The 15,802-nt window shown below is 38.9% G+C and overlaps 1 protein-coding gene across 2 annotated transcripts in view; it reads right to left on the reverse strand.

Moving 5' to 3' along the window:
* LOC134945687 (RNA-binding protein 25-like) overlaps nt 1-15,802 on the reverse strand; it is a 163,453-nt gene that overhangs the window by 98,189 nt on the left and 49,462 nt on the right. The window contains exons 2-3 of one of the 2 annotated variants that reach the window (XM_063935128.1): nt 15,409-15,532; nt 14,130-14,203 (exon numbers count right to left, since the gene is read on the reverse strand). The exons of the other annotated variant lie outside the window; for it this stretch is intronic. Coding sequence (XP_063791198.1) covers nt 14,130-14,203; nt 15,409-15,532 — 198 coding nt within the window. The remainder of the gene's footprint in view (nt 1-14,129; nt 14,204-15,408; nt 15,533-15,802) is intronic. 2 annotated transcript variants of the gene reach the window in all.

The following is a 15,802-nucleotide window of genomic DNA, read 5'->3' on the forward strand; positions in this document are numbered from 1 at the left end:
TCCTGGAGACAGCGGATGATGTGGCCCTGTGCAGCCTCCTGATGTTCAAGTCGGGCTGCCAGTTCTTGCATCGGCCTGGCCGCTTGATCCTGGTCTCCGGCTGGATTCATTAGGTCAGTGCTTACTGTCACAACTGAGGGCCTGAGTTGACGGGAGGCAACCTCAGTTGTAGGGGCTGAGATGTAACGGAACCTGGGAGGTTGTATCAGACCCCTAGACATGTAAGTAACATGTAGAATAACTGCCCAAAGGCGTGACCACGACAACCAGGATAAAAGTCAATGATGTTTATTATGACAAACTCCGTAACACAGCAGAAAATAAGAAAACATAAAAGTCAGCAGGGCAATAATACAGTTCCTGGGTACTACAGGGTGGCAAGGGCCACAGGCACTGGTAGTGTGAGACAGTTCTAATAATCTTCTAGTTGGAAAGTCCTTACCAGGCCTGACTGTAGCAATGGAGAGAACCCAGGATCGTACCAGCTGGTGTTCCAGGAAAGGCTGGGCTGCTGAAGATAAAACGGCTGCTGTGGATACTGTCTGGAACCAGACTGTTGTTGGTACGGAGTGGATACTGGCTGGAACCAGTTAAATAATAAACGAACTTGAGAGCGATGAAATAATAATACCGGTGGAGAGTGGTAAACTGCAGAAAGGACACCGGCCCTTTAAGGGAAGCTGTACACTGCTGGAAGCTGGGCTGGAAGCAGGTGATTGACTTGAGAGCGATGAAATAATAATACCGGTGGAGAGTGGTAAACTGCAGAAAGGACACCGGCCCTTTAAGAGAAGTTGTACACTGCTGGAAGCTCGGCTGGAAGCAGGTGATTGCTGTAGCTGGAAACAGGTGAGTCCAGAATGGATCGGAGAGTCAGGCTACACCGCAGATGGAATGCTGGTGCGGGTCTCTATAGCAGAAGTCTGGAGACAGGAGCTGGAACCTGGAAGACAACCACAGGAGAGAGACAAACTGGAACTAGGTTAGACAACCAAAGCACTGACGCCTTCCTTGTTCAGGCACAGCTTACTTATACCTGCAGCAAGGAAGGGGTTGGCTAGGCAATTATGCAAATCAACAATACAGACAGCAGATTGGTGGAAATGATCAGATGACAAAAACCAAGATGGCTGCGCCCATGCAGACACTTGGAGGGAAGTTTGGTTTGTAATCCATGTGAGAATTGAAACAGTAATGGCGACGCCGGCCACAGGAGACAGGAGACGCCAGACTGACAAGCGCACATTTAACCACGCGGGCACAGCGGAGGCCGCGGCTGATGAAATCACCACTCTGACATTCTGCATGTGGAAACTCAGAAACAGCGGAATCCGGTCCTGGAATGCTGAGCCAGCCTTAGGAGGCATCTGAAGGGTAAGTAATGGCGTCCAGATACCCGGATCGTGACATTATTCACATTACACCACACCCTATTGCTCTTTATTCACATTAGATGACACATTAGTGCCCTTTCTATACGCAACGCCACATAGTAGAGCACCTTATACACATAATGCCACACAGTAATGCCCCTTACACATATGAGACACATTATTAATGTCCTTATAAACAGAATGCGCCTTACACATTATGACAACCTTTATTAATGCCCTTTTACACGTAATGTCCCTTACACATATGCCACACATTATTAATGCCCTTATACACATAATGACACACATAGTGCCCCCTACACATTTGCTGCACATTATTAGTGCCCTTATACACATAACGACACACATACAGTAGTACCCTGTTACACATATGCCACACATTATTAATGCCCTTATACACATAATGACACACATGGTGCCGCTTACACATATGCTGCACATTATTAATGCATGTTTACATGACACACATAATGCTCCTTACACATATTCCGAACACTACTGCACAACCAACCAACTCACATGCACACAGCACTCACACTGCCACTAACACTGTGACATCTGCCTCTGCTTGAATACAGATGTGTCCTCATAAATCTTGCCTCAGTGCTAACGTCGGGCACATTTTTATAAGAAAATGCATCTTATTTGCATTGCTATGTGGCTAGGATGCACAAGCAGCTTCTGCTGATTTAAATGATATATAGCATGTCTATATACTGTGTGATACTGTGGCTGTATCTGCATATGAAATGCTACACACAGAATATAGGCATGCCGCATATCATTTTAAGCAGCAGAAGCTGCTGATGCCCCTAGGCATATCAAATGCCCTAGGCAATTGCCTAGTTTGCCTATGCCTATGGCCGGCTCTGCTAAGGGCCATTGCAGTATGTGGAATAATGTCTAAGGGCCATTGCAGTATGTGGAATAATATATACTGGGCATTACTATGAGGAGGAAAAATTACAAATAATGTAAGGGGCATGAATCAGGATTATTTTTCTTTCCTGTGGTGGCCAACGTCTGGGCGTGCAGGATGCAAAACTGGGGTATAAGGTAGTCTTTTCCTGCAATGCCATGCCCCTTTATGCAAACCACGCCCATTTCAACAAAGCCATGACCCCTTTTTTGTGGCGAGCGCCTTCGGCACGCGCATGTTTATCCCTTTTCTATTGCCAATTATGGGGGATGGGGGGCGCCGCAGAATTTTTTGGCTTGGGGGAGAAAAATTTCTAGTTACGCCACTGTCTTTTTGTATGACTTTTCCCATTAAAATGCATCTTATCATAAACCGATGTGAATAGGACGCATAAGCAGCTTATGGTCTCTGCACTGCATGGCGATCGCAAAAATACTCAATCCTATCTCCACTTGCAACTGATTGTGTGTAACAACTGGGCGGCAACGGTATACTGTAGGTTTGCTATGACATGCTGGTGGAATTGCAGGCACTGCTGATTGATAATATTACCTATCACCGCTTATCGTTACGTAGACCCCTATGTGTTTATAAAAAACTTCAAACGGGCTCTCAAGACCCAATTCTTCACCAAACCCAGCCAAATCTCATCCTAACCCTCTGTTCCACGTTCTCTATGTACCCCATCTGTGTCACCCCTGTCTGTCTACCCCTTCCCTTTAGGATGTAAGCTCTCACGAGCAGGACCCTCTTCCCTCATGTTCTTATCCTTTTCTTACTTTAATAATCGTCGACTACACCAAATCCCTCGGTTTTCTGTCACCTGATACTTATTCCAGTGTCATCTGCTGATGTAAAAGGGGGGATCTACCAAAGTAATGGTATTAGACTCTCCTATTATGGGGCACTCTTATATACATTTAGGAGTGATCCATATGGTATTGAACAAATTATAAAACGTAAATTTTATTATAGTTATAAATAAAATGGAGTGTATTCACTCCTAATTTTAAAAGGCGAAATATTTGACAAATTACATATACTAACATACAACACACATAAAATAATAAACTAAAAGTAAATGATACAGGTTTTCATATGTGGCCTCAGCCCTGTCAAAATGGTATATTAGATAGGCAGGGCCTTAAAGTGTACTTCCGGGTTCTGCTGTCCCGTATCTGCTCCTGCATTGAATACGGGATGAGAGACCCTTACTGACACCAACCCTTTTAGCTCAGAAGTAGTGTCGGTTTATAGGTGTGCCTGGAATTCTCTACTATTGGCTCATGACCAAGTGTCAGCGCAGCCAAAGTGAGGGCCTAATAGCACTCCTATGTCCCCATGGAAAAGAGAGAGAGAAGAGTTAGAGATTAGCCATCTCTAGTTTTTGGCTAAGTGGATTACAGTATTAGTTCTGCCCTATCCGATGGTATATAGCAGTAGATAATGTTTCCTGGTCTTAAATAGATCTGTATCTGAAATAATTTCTCTGTAGTCCTACTGGCCAGACTGTTATAAGGATATTACTCATACTTGCCTACTCTCCCGGAATGGCCGGGAGGCTCCCGAAAATCGGGTGACCCTCCCGGCCCCACGGAAGAGCAGGCAAGTCTCCCGGAAACGGGGGTCCCCCTGCCCGTCCGCCCACTTAGTATGTAAAGTGGGCGGTCCGGGCAGTTGATGACGCGATTCTTGCAGAATCGCGTCATCATAGCCACGCTCCCTGCCGTGTAATGCCGGTGATCGCGGCATTACAGAGCGGGGGCGTGGCTTAAAACGGGTGTCAGCGTGACCCCGCCCTTGCTCCGCCCCGCCCCACCCTTGCTCCGCCTCCGCCCCGCCTCCTCCCCACGTCATATCCCTCCTCTGCCCCCTTGCTGAGCCGACCTGGCTGCTCTCTCCCGCAGAGAGCAGCCAGGATGTCGGCAAGTATGATATTACTCATGAAGACCGAGCTGTCTCTTATATGATTTTTCATCAGAAAATGTCTGTTAATGACTAAAGATTATTCCTCCCCATGACAAGGAGGTATCCAATAGAATAGGCAAGGCTTTAAAGATATTGTTCGGGGTTCTGCTTCTGCGCATGTGTTAGAGCATTATATGCCCAGTGCGAGACCCTTACTAGTATCAGCCTTTGGAAACATAAACAGTGCCAGGATATAGTTATCTTGCCTGTGGGCTTCTGCTTTTGCCAGATAATTTTATATCAGCACAGCCAATGAGAGAACTCGTGGCATGACAGTCCTGGTGTCGAAACACAGAGAGGCCTAGAGATTATACATCCAGTATCTCTAATACTTTATTGTGTTCTATATATTTGTCCTCTACCCCTCTCTATAACTCATTCCCGCAGTTCCCTGTGATGGACTTGTATCACCTATATCTCTTAGCTAATATCCCAAAATGTCTGTGCTCAATTATTTCTCTCCAGTGTAAAGACACAATCTGTCTTGTCTATAATATAATATAAGTGTCTCTTTTATTCAATATGACGCAAAGGATAACACAAAATTCAGCATGGACTTGCATACACTTAATATGAATTTTAGACAGGAGATTCACAGTCTGCTGCTGGCTTCTTTAGAGTAATATTTTGGCATTTCTATCTGTACGCAATTTCCCATATTGTTACATAACCACACTGTATACATATTGTTACATAACCACACTGTATGCATATTGTTACATAACCACAGTGTATGCATATTGTTACATAACCACAGTGTATGCACATTGTTACATAACCACACTGTATGCATATTGTTACATAACCACAGTGTATGCATATTGTTATATAACCACAGTGTATGCATATTGTTACATAACCACAGTGTATGCATATTGTTACATAACCACACTGTATGCATATTGTTACATAACCACAGTGTATGCATATTGTTACATAACCACACTGTATGCATATTGTTACGTAACCACACTGTATGCATATTGTTACGTAACCACAGTGTATGCATATTGTTACATAACCACACTGTATGCATATTGTTACATAACCACAGTGTATGCATATTGTTACATAACCACAGTGTATGCATATTGTTACATAACCACACTGTATGCATATTGTTACATAACCACAGTGTATGCATATTGTTACATAACCACACTGTATGCATATTGTTATATAACCACACTGTATACATATTGTTACATAACCACACTGTATGCATATTGTTACATAACCACAGTGTATGCATATTGTTACATAACCACAGTGTATGCATATTGTTACATAACCACACTGTATGCATATTGTTATATAACCACAGTGTATGCATATTGTTACATAACCACAGTGTATGCATATTGTTACATAACCACATTGTATGCATATTGTTACATAACCACACTGTATGCATATTGTTACATAACCACACTGTATGCATATTGTTACATAACCACACTGTATGCATATTGTTACATAACCACACTGTATGCATATTGTTACATAACCACACTGTATGCATATTGTTATATAACCACACTGTATGCATATTGTTATATAACCACACTGTATGCATATTGTTACATAACCACAGTGTATGCATATTGTTACATAACCACTCTGTATGCATATTGTTACATAACCACAGTGTATGCATATTGTTACATAACCACACTGTATGCATATTGTTACATAACCACAGTGTATGCATATTGTTACATAACCACACTGTATGCATATTGTTACATAACCACACTGTATGCATATTGTTACATAACCACAGTGTATGCATATTGTTACATAACCACACTGTATGCATATTGTTACATAACCACAGTGTATGCATATTGTTACATAACCACACTGTATGCATATTGTTACATAACCACAGTGTATGCATATTGTTACATAACCACACTGTATGCATATTGTTACATAACCACACTGTATGCATATTGTTACATAACCACACTGTATGCATATTGTTACATAACCACACTGTATGCATATTGTTACATAACCACACTGTATGCATATTGTTACATAACCACAGTGTATGCATATTGTTATATAACCACACTGTATGCATATTGTTACATAACCACACTGTATGCATATTGTTACATAACCACAGTGTATGCATATTGTTACATAACCACACTGTATGCATATTGTTACATAACCACACTGTATGCATATTGTTACATAACCACAGTGTATGCATATTGTTACATAACCACACTGTATGCATATTGTTACATAACCACACTGTATGCATATTGTTACATAACCACAGTGTATGCATATTGTTACATAACCACAGTGTATGCATATTGTTACATAACCACAGTGTATGCATATTGTTACATAACCACACTGTATGCATATTGTTACATAACCACAGTGTATACATATTGTTACATAACCACACTGTATGCATATTGTTACATAACCACACTGTATGCATATTGTTACATAACCACTCTGTATGCATATTGTTACATAACCACAGTGTATGCACATTGTTACATAACCACACTGTATGCATATTGTTACATAACCACACTGTATACATATTGTTACATAACCACACTGTATGCATATTGTTACATAACCACAGTGTATGCACATTGTTACATAACCACACTGTATGCATATTGTTACATAACCACTCTGTATGCATATTGTTGCATAACCACAGTGTATGCACATTGTTACATAACCACACTGTATGCATATTGTTACATAACCACACTGTATGCATATTGTTACATAACCACACTGTATGCATATTGTTACATAACCACAGTGTATGCATATTGTTACATAACCACAGTGTATGCATATTGTTACATAACCACACTGTATGCATATTGTTACATAACCACACTGTATGCATATTGTTACATAACCACAGTGTATGCATATTGTTATATAACCACACTGTATGCATATTGTTACATAACCACAGTGTATGCATATTGTTACATAACCACACTGTATGCATATTGTTACATAACCATAGTGTATGCATATTGTTACATAACCACAGTGTATGCATATTGTTACATAACCATACTGTATGCATATTGTTACATAACCACACTGTATGCATATTGTTACATAACCACAGTGTATGCATATTGTTACATAACCACAGTGTATGCACATTGTTACATAACCACACTGTATGCATATTGTTACATAACCACAGTGTATGCATATTGTTACATAACCACAGTGTATGCACATTGTTACATAACCACACTGTATGCATATTGTTACATAACCACAGTGTATGCATATTGTTACATAACCACACTGTATGCATATTGTTACATAACCACAGTGTATGCATATTGTTACATAACCACACTGTATGCATATTGTTACATAACCACACTGTATGCATATTGTTACATAACCACAGTGTATGCATATTGTTACATAACCACACTGTATGCATATTGTTACATAACCACAGTGTATGCATATTGTTACATAACCACACTGTATACATATTGTTACATAACCACAGTGTATGCATATTGTTACATAACCACAGTGTATGCATATTGTTACATAACCACACTGTATACATATTGTTACATAACCACAGTGTATGCATATTGTTACATAACCACAGTGTATGCATATTGTTACATAACCACACTGTATGCATATTGTTACATAACCACACTGTATGCATATTGTTACATAACCACACTGTATGCATATTGTTACATAACCACACTGTATACATATTGTTACATAACCACAGTGTATGCATATTGTTACATAACCACACTGTATGCATATTGTTACATAACCACAGTGTATGCATATTGTTACATAACCACAGTGTATGCATATTGTTACATAACCACAGTGTATGCATATTGTTACATAACCACAGTGTATGCATATTGTTACATAACCATACTGTATGCATATTGTTACATAACCACAGTGTATGCATATTGTTACATAACCACAGTGTATGCATATTGTTACATAACCACAGTGTATGCATATTGTTACATAACCACAGTGTATGCATATTGTTATATAACCACACTGTATGCATATTGTTACATAACCACAGTGTATGCATATTGTTACATAACCACAGTGTATGCATATTGTTACATAACCACAGTGTATGCATATTGTTACATAACCACAGTGTATGCATATTGTTACATAACCACAGTGTATGCATATTGTTACATAACCACAGTGTATGCATATTGTTACATAACCACAGTGTATGCATATTGTTACATAACCACAGTGTATGCATATTGTTACATAACCACACTGTATGCATATTGTTACATAACCACAGTGTATGCATATTGTTACATAACCACAGTGTATGCATATTGTTACATAACCACACTGTATGCATATTGTTACATAACCACAGTGTATGCACATTGTTACATAACCACAGTGTATGCATATTGTTACATAACCACAGTGTATGCATATTGTTACATAACCACACTGTATACATATTGTTACATAACCACAGTGTATGCATATTGTTACATAACCACAGTGTATGCATATTGTTACATAACCACACTGTATGCATATTGTTACATAACCACACTGTATGCATATTGTTACATAACCACACTGTATACATATTGTTACATAACCACAGTGTATGCATATTGTTACATAACCACACTGTATGCATATTGTTACATAACCACAGTGTATGCATATTGTTACATAACCACAGTGTATGCATATTGTTACATAACCACAGTGTATGCATATTGTTACATAACCACAGTGTATGCACATTGTTACATAACCACACTGTATGCATATTGTTACATAACCACAGTGTATGCATATTGTTACATAACCACACTGTATGCATATTGTTACATAACCACAGTGTATGCATATTGTTACATAACCACACTGTATGCATATTGTTACATAACCACACTGTATGCATATTGTTACATAACCACAGTGTATGCATATTGTTACATAACCACACTGTATGCATATTGTTACATAACCACAGTGTATGCATATTGTTACATAACCACACTGTATACATATTGTTACATAACCACAGTGTATGCATATTGTTACATAACCACAGTGTATGCATATTGTTACATAACCACACTGTATACATATTGTTACATAACCACAGTGTATGCATATTGTTACATAACCACACTGTATGCATATTGTTACATAACCACACTGTATGCATATTGTTACATAACCACACTGTATACATATTGTTACATAACCACAGTGTATGCATTTTGTTACATAACCACACTGTATGCATATTGTTACATAACCACAGTGTATGCATATTGTTACATAACCACAGTGTATGCATATTGTTACATAACCACAGTGTATGCATATTGTTACATAACCACAGTGTATGCATATTGTTACATAACCATACTGTATGCATATTGTTACATAACCACAGTGTATGCATATTGTTACATAACCACAGTGTATGCATATTGTTACATAACCACAGTGTATGCATATTGTTACATAACCACAGTGTATGCATATTGTTATATAACCACACTGTATGCATATTGTTACATAACCACAGTGTATGCATATTGTTACATAACCACAGTGTATGCATATTGTTACATAACCACAGTGTATGCATATTGTTACATAACCACAGTGTATGCATATTGTTACATAACCACAGTGTATGCATATTGTTACATAACCACAGTGTATGCATATTGTTACATAACCACAGTGTATGCATATTGTTACATAACCACAGTGTATGCATATTGTTACATAACCACAGTGTATGCATATTGTTACATAACCACACTGTATGCATATTGTTACATAACCACAGTGTATGCATATTGTTACATAACCACAGTGTATGCATATTGTTACATAACCACACTGTATGCATATTGTTACATAACCACAGTGTATGCACATTGTTACATAACCACAGTGTATGCATATTGTTACATAACCACAGTGTATGCATATTGTTACATAACCACACTGTATACATATTGTTACATAACCACAGTGTATGCATATTGTTACATAACCACAGTGTATGCATATTGTTACATAACCACACTGTATGCATATTGTTACATAACCACACTGTATGCATATTGTTACATAACCACACTGTATACATATTGTTACATAACCACAGTGTATGCATATTGTTACATAACCACACTGTATGCATATTGTTACATAACCACAGTGTATGCATATTGTTACATAACCACAGTGTATGCATATTGTTACATAACCACAGTGTATGCATATTGTTACATAACCACAGTGTATGCATATTGTTACATAACCATACTGTATGCATATTGTTACATAACCACAGTGTATGCATATTGTTACATAACCACAGTGTATGCATATTGTTACATAACCACAGTGTATGCATATTGTTACATAACCACAGTGTATGCATATTGTAACATAACCACACTGTATACATATTGTTACATAACCACAGTGTATGCATATTGTTACATAACCACAGTGTATGCATATTGTTACATAACCACAGTGTATGCATATTGTAACATAACCACAGTGTATGCATATTGTTACATAACCACACTGTATGCATATTGTTACATAACCACAGTGTATGCATATTGTTACATAACCACAGTGTATGCATATTGTTACATAACCACAGTGTATGCATATTGTTACATAACCACACTGTATGCATATTGTTACATAACCACAGTGTATGCATATTGTTACATAACCACAGTGTATGCATATTGTTACATAACCACACTGTATGCATATTGTTACATAACCACAGTGTATGCATATTGTTACATAACCACAGTGTATGCATATTGTTACATAACCACACTGTATGCATATTGTTACATAACCACACTGTATGCATATTGTTATATAACCACACTGTATGCATATTGTTACATAACCACAGTGTATGCACATTGTTACATAACCACACTGTATGCATATTGTTACATAACCACACTGTATGCATATTGTTACATAACCACATTGTATGCACATTGTTACATAACCACAGTGTATGCATATTGTTACATAACCACACTGTATGCATATTGTTACATAACCACAGTGTATGCATATTGTTACATAACCACACTGTATGCATATTGTTACATAACCACAGTGTATGCATATTGTTACATAACCACAGTGTATGCATATTGTTACATAACCACACTGTATGCATATTGTTACATAACCACAGTGTATGCATATTGTTACATAACCACACTGTATGCATATTGTTACATAACCACACTGTATGCATATTGTTACATAACCACAGTGTATGCATATTGTTACATAACCACACTGTATGCATATTGTTACATAACCACAGTGTATGCATATTGTTACATAACCATACTGTATGCATATTGTTACATAACCACACTGTATGCATATTGTTACATAACCACAGTGTATGCATATTGTTACATAACCACAGTGTATGCATATTGTTACATAACCACACTGTATGCATATTGTTACATAACCACACTGTATGCATATTGTTACATAACCACAGTGTATGCATATTGTTACATAACCACACTGTATGCATATTGTTATATAACCACACTGTATGCATATTGTTACATAACCACACTGTATGCATATTGTTACATAACCACAGTGTATGCATATTGTTACATAACCACACTGTATGCATATTGTCACATAACCACACTGTATGCATATTGTTACATAACCACACTGTATGCATATTGTTATATAACCACACTGTATGCATATTGTTACATAACCACAGTGTATGCACATTGTTACATAACCACACTGTATGCATATTGTTACATAACCACACTGTATGCATATTGTTACATAACCACACTGTATGCATATTGTTACATAACCACAGTGTATGCATATTGTTACATAACCACAGTGTATGCATATTGTTACATAACCATGCTGTATGCATATTGTTACATAACCACACTGTATGCATATTGTTACATAACCACACTGTATGCATATTGTTACATAACCACACTGTATGCATATTGTTACATAACCACACTGTATGCATATTGTTACATAACCACATTGTATGCATATTGTTACATAACCACACTGTATGCATATTGTTACATAACCACAGTGTATGCATATTGTTACATAACCACACTGTATGCATATTGTTATATAACCACAGTGTATGCATATTGTTACATAACCACACTGTATGCATATTGTTACATAACCACAGTGTATGCATATTGTTACATAACCACACTGTATGCATATTGTTACATAACCACAGTGTATGCATATTGTTACATAACCACAGTGTATGCATATTGTTACATAACCACACTGTATGCATATTGTTACATAACCACACTGTATGCATATTGTTACATAACCACAGTGTATGCATATTGTTACATAACCACATTGTATGCATATTGTTACATAACCACAGTGTATGCATATTGTTACATAACCACAGTGTATGCATATTGTTACATAACCACACTGTATGCATATTGTTATATAACCACAGTGTATGCATATTGTTACATAACCACACTGTATGCATATTGTTACATAACCACACTGTATGCATATTGTTACATAACCACAGTGTATGCATATTGTTACATAACCACACTGTATGCATATTGTTACATAACCACAGTGTATGCATATTGTTACATAACCACACTGTATGCATATTGTTACATAACCACAGTGTATGCATATTGTTATATAACCACACTGTATGCATATTGTTACATAACCACACTGTATGCATATTGTTACATTACCACAGTGTATGCATATTGTTATATAACCACAGTGTATGCATATTGTTACATAACCACAGTGTATGCATATTGTTATATAACCACACTGTATGCATATTGTTATATAACCACAGTGTATGCATATTGTTATATAACCACACTGTATGCATATTGTTATATAACCACAGTGTATGCATATTGTTACATAACCACAGTGTATGCATATTGTTATATAACCACACTGTATGCATATTGTTATATAACCACAGTGTATGCATATTGTTACCAGTACCGGATCTTGCCACGGGCAAGCAGTACTTTTGCCCGGGGCGCCGCCTTCCGGAGGGCGCCAGTGCCCTCCGGAGGGCGCCGCACCGTGGCAAGATCCGCCACTGTGCCCTCTGCAGTGCCCCCCGCTGTGCCCGCCGCTGGTCCCCCGCTTTGAAGGGAACCAGACGCTAAGCGTCTAGTTTCCCTTCATGGAGAGGACTGTGCTGAGCGGTGCGCAATGACGTCATCGCGCACCGCACAGCAAAGGTCCTCTCCTTGAAGGGAAACTAGACGAAGCGTCTAGCTTCCCTTCATGGAGAGGACCTTTGCTGTGCGGTGCGCGACGACGTCATCGCGCACCGCACAGCACAGTGGCAGAGACACTAGGGGTCATAATTGACCTCTAGTGTCTATGCTGTGCTATGGGAGAGACGTAATGACGTCTCTCCCTTAGATCCGACGACAGACACATCCATCCGAGTCCAGGAGAAGAGCGGCGCCGACGGAGGAGGAGGTCTGGAATCAGGAGCGGGGACTGTAAGTATACTTTTATTTTTATTTTTTATTTTTTTCAGGTGCGCTACAGACCACGCCCCCATATGAAGCCACACCCCCATTTTTCCCCTGGGCGCCACAAGGGCAAGATCCGGCCCTGATTGTTACATAACCACACTGTATGCATATTGCAGTTTGAACAGAGCGGTGTACACCGGTGCTTACCTGTCAGGTTTCTGACATTCATCAGCAGTTCCTTTATTTCTTCCGCTTCTGGAGCTGAGAGTTCTTTCTTCACACTAGAAGACAGTCACCATGACACTATTACATTATTACAATGATGAAATACAAGATGTGTCCACTTACATCTTTGCCTTTTTACTAAATTTAGCACAACATGTAAAATACAGCTAAGCTGTTTGTCACGAGTAGCGAGTGGATGAATTTTTGTTTATCATACTAGAATGTGTATAAAGTAACATATGAAAGAAGCAAATTAAGAAAAATGACAAGGCATGGCTAACTCTGAGTCTATGGCATGCAAAACTGTATCATACAGTACATGGCGGGATATACTGTACTGTAGCAAAGATGTATGTGGACACATCTGCATAAACCTAGCACCATCTAAAGGGGGGATCCCTAAATCACTGTCTGGGTGTGACGGAACTCTCATAAAACAGACAAAACATCTTCTGATGGAACTGATCTCCTGAGCAGGTGGATCCCAAGAGATGAAGAGCAGGATGTACTAAAGTGAAAATGCAGCCAGAACTCCAAAAAATGCTGTTTTCAGAGTTTTCCCCATATGTACCAAGCTCTGGAACCGTTCTAGCATTGGCTAGTAGAAGCCTAGGGGCTACTTTCTGCATTGTGGCCTGAGACGGATCCAAACAGATCACTCCCAGTGTCTCCCGCGGCACACCTTTCATTCTGCGTATAAACGCAAAAGTCCAGTCATCGCAGAGGATAGCTCTTTCCAGAATTCTAGGTACACACAGATATTATTAATGCCGGTAAGTGGCCCTCATTCTGGTTGGATCGCTATTGTCTGAAAATTGCAAGCAGGTGATATACGAACTTCAGCACATATGAAAATTAGCCAAGTGCGATCACATCCAGGACGGTGGGCGGCAACTGACCATTGCGGGGGAGGAGTCCTGCCAATGCAAGTGTGGCAGGACCGTTTTCAGGGCGGCTGCGTGATGTCACTGTATCTGGTAAGTGGTGGGATGCAGTCCATAGAAGCCAGTGTTTTGTGCTTCTGCAGTAACACTGCTGCTTGCTGGGGCTAGCGGTCTCCTCTCCCCTTCGGGCATGGGTAATGGCAGCCGCCCCCTACAAGTAAGTAGGAGCCGCCGCTGATCCTTACTGTATAACTGGAATATATATTTTCAGTCAAACTACAGTTGTTGGCAGTGATGCAGGTGTAATCACCAAGGTCACACACCCTCACACATCTACACAGCACTATAATACTGCACAGTGAGGGTCGGCCACTTACCTGTACACAAATATCGGGTAGATGAAGTCAGAGGATCTCACTGTACTTTCTGCCTCTATAATCCTCTTCACAAGTCCAAAATCTTTACTCCACTGAACCTGCCCATCCAGGGGCAATAGATTGCCTGGGAAACACATATTATTACATATAGTATAGTATTCATATTGTATGTGTGTATATATATCTTATCTATCTATCTATCTATCTATCTATCTATCTATCTATCTATCTATCTATCTATCTATCTATCTATCTATCTATTATCTATCTATCTATCTACAGTGTCTATCTATCTATCTATCTATCTATCTATCTATCTATCTATCTATCTATCTATCTATCTATCTATCTATCTATCTATCATCTCTATCTATCTATCTATCTATCTATCTAT

This window comes from Pseudophryne corroboree, chromosome 7 (assembly GCF_028390025.1).
Source record: "Pseudophryne corroboree isolate aPseCor3 chromosome 7, aPseCor3.hap2, whole genome shotgun sequence".
NCBI lineage: Eukaryota > Metazoa > Chordata > Amphibia > Anura > Myobatrachidae > Pseudophryne > Pseudophryne corroboree.